At 39.2% G+C, this 14,402-nt stretch overlaps 1 protein-coding gene across 11 annotated transcripts in view; it reads left to right on the top strand.

The window, feature by feature from the left end:
* Positions 1-14,402, top strand: part of NTRK2 (neurotrophic receptor tyrosine kinase 2) — a 400,491-nt gene that overhangs the window by 38,989 nt on the left and 347,100 nt on the right. For all 11 annotated transcript variants that reach the window (XM_042243073.2, XM_042243071.2, XM_042243072.2 and 8 more), the window contains 2 exons: positions 4,374-4,442; positions 7,548-7,702. In XM_042243073.2, coding sequence (XP_042099007.1) covers positions 4,374-4,442; positions 7,548-7,702 — 224 coding nt within the window. The remainder of the gene's footprint in view (positions 1-4,373; positions 4,443-7,547; positions 7,703-14,402) is intronic.

Genomic DNA, 14,402 nt, shown 5'->3' with positions numbered 1-14,402 from the left:
CAGGAAGCAACAGTTAGAACTGGACATGGAACAACAGACTGGTTCCAAATAGAAAAAGGAGTACATCAAGGCTATATATTGTCACCCTGCTTATTTAACTTCTGTGCAGAGTACATCATGAGAAACGCTGGACTGGAAGAAACACAAGCTGGAATCAAGATTGCTGGGAGAAACATCAATAACCTCATATATGCAGATGACACTACCCTTATGTCAGAAAGTGAAGAGGAACTAAAAAGCCTCTTGATGAAAGTGAAAGAGGAGAGTGAAAAAGTTGGCTCAAAGCTCAACATTCAGAAAACGAAGATCATGGCATCTGGTCCCATCACTTCACGGGAAATAGATGGGGAAACAGTGGAAACAGTGTCAGACTTTATTTTTTTGGGGCTCCAAATTCACTGCAGATGGTGACTGCAGCCATGAAATTAAAAGACTCTTACTCCTTGGAAGAAAAATTATAAGCAACCTAGATAGCATATTGAAAAGCAGAGACATTACTTTGCCTACTAAGGTCCGTCTAGTCAAGGTTTTTCCAGTGGTCATGTATGGATGTGAGAGTTGGACTGTGAAGAAGGCTGAGCACCAAAGAATTGATGCTTTTGAACTGTGGTGTTGGAGAAGACTCTTGAGAGTCCCTAGGACTGCAAGGACATCCAACCAGTCCATTGTGAAGGAGATCAGCCCTGGGATTCCTTTGGAAGGAATGATGCTAAAGCTGAAACTCCAGTACTTTGGCCACCTCATGTGAAGAGTTGACTCTTTGGAAAAGACTCTGATGCTGGGAGGGATTGTGGGCAGGAGGAGAAGGGAATGACAGAGGATGAGATGGCTGGATGGCATCACCGACTCGATTGACGTGAGTCTGAGTGAACTCTGGGAGTGGGTGATGGACAGGGAGGCCTGGCGTGCTGCGATTCATGGGATCACAAGAGTCGGACATGACTGAGCGACTGAACTGAACTGAATTATTGATCAAACTACAAACATTACTGATATTTGTGGTGATTGTCAAATGATAAGACAACACAAAGTCATGCTGATATTCAGACAGAAGTCAGAGTGTCAGTAAGCTTCAGATAGTCACATGACAAGAGAGGCTTCTAATGGTCAAAACAGAAATTCATTTCAGCAGTTGGCTTTAGGAAGTGGCGGAGAGGAAGGGATTCATTCAGGTGTCTGCCTTTCGAGACCTGAGTCTCAACCTCTTCCTATGGCTGAGAACTCGGGACGCTGGTGTGTTTTCCTTGATTTCCTGAGCAGCATCCTTAGTTGATTCTCAGCACCATGACTATAAGGGAGCTGATAAAGATCTATGTATGAAAGACTCTTTCTCTCTACCCCTGGGATATACTGATTATCTCTCTGAATTTTCCCAACAAAATAAAAGTATTCACAAGAGCATCTGTTTCACTTTGGGCTTTAGGGACATTCAGTTGGATCCTGTCTGTTCCTTTTATCATTCCTCTCCTACACTGTGCTTATTAGTACCCCACGCTGACTGTCCAGAGCCCCCTAGGACTGATCCCTGAGTTTATTTCTAGGTGCCTTTAATTCCAGCAGTCCCCGAGAACTCAGAAAACTGTGAGAAAAAACAGTATTTGTGTTTTCCAGGGGCTTTGCAGAGGTGCTAATTAGCTCCTTTGCAAAAGTTCTATAATCAAACAGTAAGAGGATTGTTGATTTTTTTTTCCTCCCCTCCTCCTCCCTTTTGGCTTTTGGCCCCAGTAATAAGTATGGTTCATAAAACTCATCTTGTTCCTGGCTCTGGGCTGTGCTGCTAGCAGCTCGACAGGGCAGCTGCCCCTGTGCTGGCTTGCTAGCTGACCTGGAACTATGACAATGAGTATGTCCTCTTTCTTTGCGTCCTCATTCCTCATTCTTCTTGGGAGGAAAATAAGGGTGTTTTTTTTTTTTTTTCCTTCAGAAGAATGGGGATTTGTGATGAAGATGGAAACATGTGTGCCTCACAGGCTGTGGAGAAGACACACAGAGTAACTTGTCAATGTATTATACTGTAGTGAAACCCATTCGTAATTCATGTTCCAAAAGAAAAGATTTATGTGGGCACATTTTACAAGTTTCCTCTGGATTATTTTTTCATGTGGGTGAGCACTTTACACTCAGTGTGAAGAGAAAAGATGCCAGCATAGAAGAAAGAGGGCATCTTGGTGTGAGTGAAGTTTGAATGAGAGGAAATCTCAATACAGAATTAAGCTGGAAGTGGCCATGTGCCTTCTTGAATTATGAGCTGCCAAAGTAGCATTTTCTTTATCCATCCACTGACTAGTGTTAGTTCATATATTAGCTCCTCCAGGTCCTTAACTTCTGTCTGGAGGAAACTGGCCAGACATACCAGGAGACCCTGACCTGTGATTTTGTGGGATGGACACAACACACTAGCCTCAGTACAGCTAAGATTGCTCTCCCCTTAGCTCTCGCATATTCACCTGACTCTCAGCCCAGTGCTCACTTTGCTAAACTGGAATCATACACTGAAAGGCTCATTGCAAATTGTTGAAGGCTCAGCTGTTTTGTAAAAGCTAATATTTGTTTTACATCCATGTTACTTATTTAAACACATGTCTAGAGGCCCAAGCATTGCACTCTTTTAAAATAAATTCGACCAATAAACAAATTCACAGGAGTCAACTGCCAGTATTAACACTTTGAATTACCCAGCTCAAGGTCTCATGGCACTGAACACTGGAAACTAAAGCTCCTCTTTCATTAAATGAAACTATTAATATATATTTGAAACATGTCAGTAAATTTGTTAGTATTTTTAGTCACAAATAGGACATATTTTCATTGTCTGGATGGTCCAAATCTTCAAATGATATGTCGCTAGACTATTTGTTCTGGACAAAATCTGAGATATTCTTTGTTTATCTGGTATTTTGTTTTTAATGTTCTCGTGAAATTGTTTGGTTATTTGGAAGGCATTTAGAAGCAAGCACATAGAGTTAATCAATAAGATTATCTTTTCAATTCAGTTCAGTTCAGTTCAGTCGCTCAGTCGTGTCTGACTCTTTGCGACCCCATGAATCGCAGCACGCCAGGCCTCCCTGTCCATCACTAACTCTCGGAGTTCACTCAGACTCATGTCCATCGAGTCAGTGATGCCATTCAGCCATCTCATCCTCTGTCGTCCCCTTCTCCTCCTGCCCACAATCCCTCCCAGCATCAGAGTCTTTTCCAAAGAGTCAACTCTTCGCATGAGGTGGCCAAAGTACTGGAGTTTCAGCTTTAGCATCATTCCTTCTAAAGAACACCCAGGACTGATCTCCTCTAGAATGGACTGGTTGGATCTCCTTGCAGTCCTAGGGACTCTCAAGAGTCTTCTCCAACACCACAGTTCAAAAGCATCAATTCTTTGGTGCTCAGCTTTCTTCACAGTCCAACTCTCACATCCATACATGACTACTGGAAAACCATAGCCTTGACTAGACAGACCTTAGTCGGCAAAGTAATGTTTCTGCTTTTCAATATGCTATCTAGGTTGCTCATAACTTTCCTTCCAAGGAGTAAGAGTCTTTTAATTTCATGGCTGCAGTCACCATCTGCAGTGATTTTGGAGCCCAAAAAAATAAAGTCTGACACTGTTTCTACTGTTTCCCCCTCTATTTCCCGTGAAGTGGTGGGACCAGATGCCATGATCTTTGTTTTCTGAATGTTGAGCTTTAAGCCAACTTTTTCACTCTCTTCTTTTACTTTCATCAAGAGGCTTTTTAGTTCCTCTTCACTTTCTGACATAAGGGTAGTGTCATCTGCATATTTGAGGTTATTAATATTTCTCCCAGCAATCTTGATTCCAGCTTGTGTTTCTTCCAGCCCAGCATTTCTCATGATGTACTCTGCATATAAGTTAAATAAGCAGGGTGACAATATGCAGCCTCGACATATTCTTTGATTAGGATGTATTAAATTCAGTTAATATTCAAAATTTTGTGTGTTGTGTTAATATTTCAAAATATTCATGATGCTCTTTATTTTGAAGTATCTTTTCATCTAGTGAGTTTTGCTTTAAGTTTAATTTAGTTTAATCCTCCTATTAATTGTTCAGAAGGTCAAATATCTCTAGAAGGTATATAAGTTGGTTCAGAATATGGGAAAGAAACTTTTGGGTAAAAAAGAGATTTAAAATAGACATTATGAAAATTATAACCCCCCCACCCCAACCCCACATTCAAGCAAGAATTATAGCAGAGGCAGGAAAAACTAAGCTATCACTCAAGGTGAAATAAAGAGATTATTGGATCTAAGTAAGGCAGGAACCACGATCAAATAAAATTGTTTTGAAAAAAAAATTCTAAATACTTTATTCCAGAAATGTACGCTTGTAATTCACATTTAATGTTTTTGATTCCTTTCAGCAATTTTACCCGAAATAAACTGACGATTTTGTCTAGGAAACATTTTCGTCACCTTGACTTGTCTGAGCTGTAAGTAATAATTTTGTATGGCATTTGCGGAAAATAATTTCAAAGGGAAGTGTAATTAAGTATTTTTAAAAATAAGTGATGCTGCAGATCTATTTTTATATCAAAATTTGAAAATGAGTTGAAAAATGATTTCTTAATTATGGGCTGTTTTTTTTTATTCCTTCACTAGAGTATGATTCAGCAGTAAAAAAAATAGAAATCTCAATAGTAATGTATCATTTTTGATGAGTTTAAATGTTGTTTTTACATAAAGGACTTGTTTTCTAAAGGAGAGGTAAAGACAAGGGTTTTGTGTGAAAAATATGGCTACACATCTCATAGCATTGGTTTGGTTTTTGTTCTGTCCAGTCCCTAATGGAGAGCAAATGCATTCAAGGAGGAAATATTAATACTAGTGGGCAAAACCAGCAGGCACTGTTGGCTTATGCTCCAAATGACAGTGCCCATTGGCCCTTAATGAACACTGGAGTAGAGACAACCATCTCCCTACCCATCTATCTTTGTGAGATTTCCTACAGGATCGGTCACTGCATTCAGAATTTATCCTCACACCTAAATCCCTTTTGTTGTAAAATGATTGAAATTTATTGATCTTTGATAGCCAGCATTTCCCAGTGTGCTGAATTCTTATTCATTTATTTATTTGGCTTTGCCAGTTCTTTTAGTTGGGATCTTTTAGTTTGGGCATGTGAGATGTAGTTGCCTGATGAGGGGCTGAACCAGGGCATTGGGAGCTCAGAGTCTTAGCCACTGGACCACCAGGGAAGTCCTCTTAATTCTTGTGCTGTCACCGTGAAGCAAATATAAACTGTTGACATTCCTACCCAAAGAACCCTAAGGCACAGGATGTGTGTGTCAGAAATGAGCAAAGGTGGACCAGGTCTTTGACTACTAGGCAATAACTTTTTCTTAACCTATATGTGGACTGGGATGTAGGGTCCACCTCTATTCACAAAGAAATTGTGCAGATTAGAAGATGCCACTAGTAGAGCAACACCAAGTTAATGAGTTAAGTAATAATGAGAGTTACATGGTGGCAACTCTTTTGGAATAAACATAATCCAGAAAGTGGCAACACTGGTTTTCTAACCCACCAAGAGTTTAGTTTAGGATTAACTGAGGCTTCTGTTGGCCAGTTTTAGCAATGAAGCCTGTGCATGCGTGCTCAGTTGTATCCAGCTCTTTACGACCCCATGGACTATAGCTCACCAGGCTCCTCTGTCTCTGGAATTCACCAGGCAAGAATACTTCAGTGGGTTGCCGTTCCCTTTTCCAGGGGATCTTCCCAACTGAGGGATTTATCTTGGGACTCCTGCATTGCAGGTGGATTCTTTACTATCTGAGCCATTTGAGTTAGGTTTCTAACTTAGGGCTGGGCATACAAAACTTAAGGAAGATATGTGAAGTAGAGTAAGCTACTCAGTATAAAAATTTTGAGCATCGCTACACAGACTTTTTGTGATGGGTTAAAAATTGGATTCTGGTTTCATTTTCACATGTCTCAATATTCTCTCTGTAGCATTTGATCACTCAACAAATGTTAACTGTGTGCCTGTTACAAATCAGACTAACATGACATTACGCCATGGGGATATAAGGAGAAAGGTTTGTGCATTCCAGGACTCTGCTATCCAGTGGAAGAGGTAGAAGCCTAAACAGATTAAGTCTAACCTGCTCTAACCATCACTGCAAAAGAAGTCTGTTCAGTGTGTGAGAGGTGCTGTGTGGTCAGATGAACTCTGGTGTGTTTATAATTGAAGATCCCTTTGCTTCTTTATTCCTTCTTAGTTTTTCATGGATTCAGAACACCAGGAAACAACTTAGCTGGGGTTTAAACATTGTGGATTTCAACTGCATATTCCATATCTAGTGTCAATTCTTATTTTGGTGTTAGAGGGATATTTGGAGGCTGTCAAGCCAACACAAATTAAATGAGTATGCCTTGACCACATTTTCCCCAAAGAAACTCCTGGAAAAGTCTCCAGGGATTCCCTGAGATTCTTAGAATCCAACCAGAAAACCACAGGAGTAAATGATGTTGCAAAGCCCAGGTCCTGTCCTCAAGGAAATCTCAAGCATTGTGGTTAATGCCAGGCAGAGCCTACATAATGATTTTAAATGGCCTCATTTAAAGGCTCATTTCCATAAATGGAAGTCATCTTAAATAGGCCACTGAGTATTATAAAAAAGCATTTAAAGATTTTTTTCTTGTGGTTTTTATTTTCCTCTTGACTACTTCCTCCTTTACCAATCACAGGCCACAGGAGTCCAAGGCAGCATGGCTGAATGGTGGCTTTCTCTGTGAACACCCTCTGACAAGGGGCTAAGTAGCTCAGCCTGTAGCTCAGTTGCCCTTGCTCTCAGAAAGCCTGAGCTTGGGATGTGCGCAAGCATGTGAGTGTGTGTCTGTGTGTTTTTCTGTCTGTGTGTGTATGAGAGAGAGAGAGAGAGAGATGTCTGAGAGCTTCCTTCCAAGTTCCATCAGTCACATTCACTTCAATTTGACTTTCTTGCACCAGTCAAACTGGACTGTGATCGTGTCATTTGGAAAGCTGGGAGTATACCCTCCTGGCACTCACACTTTTGTCTTGTATTCATAATCTCATTTTTAATTCAGATGAAACTTCTCTGTCCTCCACTGAAGTTTGAACATATTAAGTGGTAACACTTGAATCTCTAGCCTGCTTAGAAATCAGTATGTTGATGTTCCTAAAAACTCAACATTGGCTTTTTCCCTTAAGATCTTCATAACAGTGTAATAACTCTGATAAATTTGTCATGGCATCTTATTTTTCTCCATCTTATGAGACATTGTTTTCCATACTACATTGTGGTTATTTCTGTTCCTATCTTGTTTCCCTATGGGTTTGAAAGGTCTTACATCACTTTGCATCCTTTAGCCTCTATGGGGGTGTTTACACATAGCAGAAGATCAGTATTCAATTAATGAGTGAATAATAAGTAGTTATACTATAAAGATGGGTGTGTCTTCCACAAATTGCCAGCTGGAAGGAATTCATAATATTATTAGTGCTTTGTTAAACACTTCTATAGCTAAAACTGAGAAAGAGAAGGCTGATTGGATTTCATTTTTGTTCCATGTAGGATCCTGGTGGGCAACCCATTTATGTGCTCCTGTGACATTATGTGGATCAAGACTCTTCAGGAGACTAAACCTAGTCCAGAAACTCAGGATTTGTACTGTCTGGATGAAAACAGCAAGAATATTTCACTGGCAAACCTGCAGATACCCCATTGTGGTAATATACCTTTAAATCAATGAGTTCTATTTGCTATTAATTATCTAATTGCCATTGTGTGATAGAGAGGCTGTGAAGGTTACCATTACCCAGATTTTATATATATGCTGTGGATGTCTCTCCTGGGTTGGGCTACTTTTGTGTGCCATAGCTGAGAGCAACTTTGCTGAGCATTCTTTGCAAGTAGAATATTAATGCTCAGTGGATGATTTTAAGCATGCAGAAAAAGTGTACACTGTTATTCCTTTGTTTCTTTGTTCATTTTTCTGTCCAACCATCCATCCATCCAAAAAGTATCTGCTGAGAGTGTGGTACTTCGCTAGCCATATATATTTGGTTGGCACCCAGGCTATGTAGAGCAGGGGTCCCTGACACTTGGGACTGTGGACCTCACAATTAGAAACCAGACTGCACAGCAGGAGGTGTGCAGTGGGCGAGTGGTCACTTCTCCATCTGCTGCTCCCCATTGCTCCCCATCACTCTGGCATTACTGCCAGAACCCGCCTCCCCACAACCTCACTCTGTGGAAAAATTGTCTTCCATAAGAGTGATCCCCAGTACCAAAAGTGTTGGGTACTGCTGATGTAGAGGAAGGATCCCAGGGGATAATGTGTCCTGGCAGCATGAGAACATACGATTCAATACAGAACATTCCCTTAAACTTGTCTTGCTGCCAGATGTCAGTGTCTCTCGGTGGGGTGCCACAAATGTGCCCTTAAACATGCTATCTCCCATGTCTGGGTTTATAGTCTCCTTTAGTCTTGTCCCCCATTTCTCTCCCCAGCATTTGTACTTCCAGAATTTAAAAGGGCACCATATCATAAAATTATAGCTCTGTGAGTGCCAGTGTGTTTACAAGAAAGGAAAATCCAAGGGTTCTGGTTAGGATTTTACTGCTGAGGGCTCTTGGAACATACCTCTGCAGTACCCACATATGCATATTATTCCTCTGTTGAAATTTTAATTAGTCAACCAGTTAATCAGTTTACAATTAGATGTAATCTTCTGGCCCAGTGGCTGGTGACACAGCAGACTGTCATGTAGCACCTGGTTCTCGTCCGAGGGGAATCTATGTATTAACCATAAACTTTCAGGTCTTCATTTTCAGAGGAGTCTATTGTTTGGAGTCAATTTTTATTTAAGGAAAATATAACTGCTGCTCATTTTTAATGAAAGTGTAATGAAGGAATGATAACCATTTGTTTCTTTCCCTGAGAAGTCTTAGAAGACAGCAGTTACCTTTCCCCAGATTTTTGTTGTAACGAGGGCCCTTTGATTTCACAATGGGGAATAAAGCTTTGTCCCTTGTCAACTTCTCTCAACTTTCTTTATTAGCCAGTACTTTAAAAAAAAAAAAAGCTTTTAATATCTATCTTTTCCTGATAACTGTTCTCTATTCTGGTATAAATTTGTACCACCAAGAGGAATCGCCTAGAGGGACAAGAAATTGAATGTTGAGTCACCTGTCCACTTGGCTAGCTCCCAAGTCCCCATGACTGTTGTGGCCACACTGTTTCAGTAACCACTGAGAGGGCAAAAGGGAAAGCATCTGACTCCCGCTCTGATTTCACAAAAGGCTCTTAATAGACGTCTGCTTTGCCCTTGCCTGAAACCAATTCTATTTTTTTTTAATTTTAACTTTTGACCATATTGTCTTGAGAACATTCCTATAATATACCCACCTAATGTGTTGTTGATAGACCATTGTGATTGGGGTAGGGGAGGGATAGCAGTGAACTGGTTCTAACGTTTCCTGACCAATTTGTCAATTTTTAATATTTTTGAATTTGTTTCCTACAAATTAGTCAATGAACTCTGTGTACAAGAGTGAGGCCTTGAATCCACTGCCAGAGGGTGTGTGTTTGGTTGATTAAGACTGAATGATTACTTTTATGGTAATATTCAAAATTAATTTCAATGTCAATAATGCTTTTCATAAAGCAACATTAGGAAAGATGAACTGATAGACTTTTTTGTATGTGTTCTTAAGCTGTTATGTTCTTTCTCCACTGATTTTTACTTTCTTTCCAAAGATTTTTTTCTTATAATTGCACAAATACTATTAATACAAATTTTTGCAAAAATAATTTCCTACATTTACATATTAAACTTGTCTTTTGCTTGTTTGTGATCATTCAGATCAGTAACCATAGATCTATCATATCTTTTTAATCCTTGTGTGCTATTCGTGGTAGAATATATCTTGATTATGTTAAATTTTCCATATTGATGGGTATTTCCCATTTTATTACAAAAGTATTTCAACAAGTATCCTTATACATAATCTTTCTACGTACATACAGATGCAAAGGCTTTTCTAGAGTACATAGTAGGAAACAGAATTTTTGGTTAATATGGTTTGTACATTGAAAAGTGATTGTACCAATTTATAGCCACCCTAGCAAAGTGTACCTTATAGCAAGCTTCTTATTTTTTGTATCTCTAAAAAAATGGTATGTCATTACTTTTTAGTTTGCATTTTCCTGATTGCTGTTGAGCATCTTCTGTTGTTTGGACATTGCAATTATTCTTCATTGAATTGCCTACTTATATCTTACCTATTTTTCTGTAAGATTATTCCCTTTCCTTCCTTTTTCTTCCACTGATACTGGTCATTGTTTTATTTTTCTGAATTGTTTGAAAGTTATAAATTATTTCTGTGTAAATTATATAAGGCCAAAATATTTATCACTTACTTTAAAATTATCAAAATATTTATCACATACTTAAACATATTTTCTGTAAGTATCCAGAAAGAATACCCAACAAGATGAGAAAAGATACTTTTACTTCCCTGTACTTTCACCTCCCTTCTCTCAGATTGTTATTGCGTGAGATTTTATTTTTAGATTGTTACTTGAGTTTTTGAGGATTTACTATTTCTTTGTATGTCCTGGAATTTGTTCCACTACTTCCTCTTGGAGTGGTTTTTCTTTTTGCTGGAGTGTATCTTCTAATATTTCTTTCAGATAAATTAAAAAAAAATCTTCATGTTCTTGCCCAGTGGAAAATCAGCCTGTATTTTTTCTTCTCATTGGAATTGACTGAGTGTAAAATTCTAGACTCAAGATAACTTCCTCAGATTTTTGCAGATATCACCATGTTTTCCCTGTGTTCAGTATTGCTGATGAGAAGCCCAAGGCCAGCCTGATCCTTCTTTCTTGATAGGTAGCCCATGCTTTTCTTTTTTCTCTAAAATCTTCTAGGATTTTCTCCTTATCCATGTTATTCTTGAATGTTACTACAGTGTAACTAGGCATGTGTGTGTGTGTTTAAAATTTTATTTTGTTTGACATTCAGTGTACTTTTTCAGTGTGAGTATTCACATCTTCAGTCCTGGAAGAATTTTCTAATTTATTTAGATGGTTATTTACACTCTGGCTCCTCTCTCCATACCTCTCACTCTTTCTATAATACTTTCCATCTGCCGGTTCTTTTGTGGTGCATAATGGGGGCCTGTTTACTCACTACTTTGCCCTTCAGCTATTTCTCCAGCTACTGAATTTTTCCTTCTGCCAATCAATTTTTAATTTCTGAAGTCTCTAGTGATGCTTTTTTTTTTTTAATGATTGAAACACCTTTTTCCATATAGTGTTTCATCTTATCTCTAGGGTATCCTCAGTACCTAGCATGACTGATTTTCTCTTGTAAACTTCCCGTACTAATTGCTTCTACCTGGGGGCAGCTGCAGCAATTGTTGGATGGTGTGCCTGAGGTGGGAGGGCCAGGGTGGGATGAGGAAAGCTTATTCTTCTTGTCACTCCTACTTGTTTTCTTAACCAATAACCCCGTGGTTTGGTGGAGGGGAGGCCCCATTGTGCCTACAGTCCACCTCCAATCTCAGGTCAGCACAGCAGCCTCCCTGTTTTGTTGCAGTACATACTCGTGTTTATTTGGAACTGTGCTGTTTTTCTTTAATTTCATTTTCCTACTTTCTTTTGTTCAGCAGTTTCTCATAGTTCTTATACAGCAGTACAATGGCTTCTTATTTTCCAATATGGCTGTGTATTTTTTTTTTTTAAGTCGATGTAATTTCTAGAGATTTGAGATGAGAGGGAGAGACTGAAGTCTGGGGCTTTGTCACGTATTAATTTTCCTCACAACAGTTTCCCAACTTTGGTTCTTTAGGAGAAGTTAGATTGAGCATCAAATTATTCTAGATTGTTGGATTTAAATTCTGTCTCTGAAATTCCATGTTGGATAAGTTGGATAATATCCTCAAGTCTTCAAGTCTTATTTAAAACATGGATTAATGGTCAGTTGGCTTTTCTTTTAGGTCTCACCCTCAGCAAACTTTTAAAACATATCTATTTATCTGTTGTGTTTAAGTCACGGATTGATGGAGTTTATCTTATTGCCATTTTTTTTTCTATGAATCTTGTTAGCTAACTCTAAGAGTAACTCACAGAAGTATGGGCTTATGTATTTCATCATTGTAAACCCAACAATTTGCCAATAACTATGGTCATTGCATTTGGTTTGCAACTGGTGATACTTTAATTTCAATAAAAAAGAGCCATTGGGATTTAATTTTTTTGTAAGGTGAGTTTTCTTTAAAAACTTCCCTTTTAGTATTGCTTTCTGTAAGCATTGAGGAGAGTGAAAAAGTTGGCTTAAAGCTCAGCATTCAGAAAACTAAGATCATGGCAGCCGGTCCCATCACTTCATGGGAAATAGATGGGGAAACAGTGGAAACAGTGGCTGACTTTATTCTGGGGGGCTCCAAAATCACTGCAGATGGTGATTGCAGCCATGAAATTAAAAGATGCTTGCTCCTTGGAAGGAAAGTTATGACCAACTTAGACAGCATATTAAAAAACAGAGATATTACTTTGTCAACAAAGGTCCATCTAGTCAAGGCTATGGTTTTCCAGTAGTCATGTATGGATGTGAGAGTTGGACTATAAAGAAAGCTGAGCACTGAAGAATTGATGCTTTTGAACTGTGGTGTTGGAGAAGACTCTTGAGAGTCCCTTGGACTGCAAGGAGATCCAAACAGTCCATCCTAAAGGAGACCAGTCCTGGGTGTTCATTGGAAAGACATGTTGAAGCTGAAACTCCAGTACTTTGGCCACCTGATGTGAAAAGCTGACACATTGGAAAAGACCCTGATTCTGGGAAGGATTGAGGGCAGGGGGAGAAGGGGACAACAGAGGATGAGATGGTTGCATGGCATCACTGACTCAATGGACAAGAGTTTGGGCAAGCTCAGGGAGTTGGTGATGGACAGGGAGGCCTTGCTTGCTGCAGTTCATAGGGTTGCAAAGAGTCAGACACGACTGATTGACTGAACTGAACTGAACTGTGTAAGCATTATATGATGAACAGATTCTCTACATTTTAAAAATTATTTATTAATTTATTTTTGGTTGTGCTGGGTCCTTGTTGCTGCGTGAGGGTTTTTTCTGTAGTTGTTGCCAGTGAGGGCTACTCTGCGTTGCAGTCCATGGGCTTCTCAATGTGGTAGCTTCTCTTGTTGCAATGCACAAGCTCTAGGTGCACGGACTTCATTAGTTGTGGTTCACGGGCCCTAGAACTCTGGCTTAGCAGGGAATGGGCTTAGTTGCCCTGCAGCATGCGGGACCTTAGTTCCCGGACCAAGGATTGGACCTGTGTCCCTGCCTTGGCAGGCACACTCTCAACCACTGGACCACCAGGTAAGTCCCCAAACTCGCTCCATTTAATAAGCAAAAACACATCCTCCATGGTGCCTGATGTATCCCTTGAACATAACAGTCACTTGATTAATGTTTGCTGAATTGTTCAATTAATAAATGCATGAACCACATTATATTAATGATCAGATTGGACTAGATATTTTATATAATGTTCCAGATATGTCAGCGAAGTAGAGATGAGTTAAACATTTATATTTTTCCAGCCAAATTATTCCATATTTTAGCACTTTGCAGTTCCCGTTGAAATGTTTGTCATTTTTGCATTTTAAAAGAATATCCTTTCTTCTTTCTCCTCTGCCCTTAGTGATTGAGTGAGCTCAGTAGGCAAGGCTGGGAAGTTGAACTGCACAGTTCCCGTTCCCATTCACAGCACAGTTGAAATGTCTCACAATATTTTTCTAACAGCCCCTCCTGCCGTGAATTGCTGTAAATTTATTCATGCTGTGAAACATGTTGTGGTCTGTTTCTCCACCAAGTCCCTTTTAACCTTAGGAAAACTATTATTTACAAGGCAACAAAACATATTCATGTAAAATTCCCACATTAATCAGAAAAAAGGGGGGTACTATGAGCAGTAGTTCTGAAGACAGAAACTGAATCACACAAGTGCTAGTGAAGAATGGTTCTTTTTCCAGACTGTGCTGATTTATTACTCCACATAGAAGTGTTCCTGCTACCTCTTTTAGTGTTTTCGATGACAGTATTTATAACACTATATATTCTAAATTCTTGTACTTAGTTCCTGTGCATTTGGTTGATCTTTAGTGATTAGTTTTGCAGTCCAGACCTTTTGGTCTTTTCCCATGGCTGGATGTAATTACTACAAAATAGAGTACTTTATACTTTAATTTTTTGGTACTGTAATTATGATTTAAATCTCTGGAAATGAGTGTCTTTAGGAGGTGTTAATAGTGGATGAAATGCTTGGTTCTGAGCAGGCAACAAATGTATTTAAAAGGCAGTGTTCTTTTGGGTCAAATCCCTCAATCTATTTTACTGGTGACTAGTTACCATAGAACATG

This window comes from Ovis aries, chromosome 2 (genome assembly GCF_016772045.2).
Source record: "Ovis aries strain OAR_USU_Benz2616 breed Rambouillet chromosome 2, ARS-UI_Ramb_v3.0, whole genome shotgun sequence".
Taxonomy (NCBI): domain Eukaryota; kingdom Metazoa; phylum Chordata; class Mammalia; order Artiodactyla; family Bovidae; genus Ovis; species Ovis aries.
This window is presented reverse-complemented; position numbering and strand designations above follow the sequence as displayed.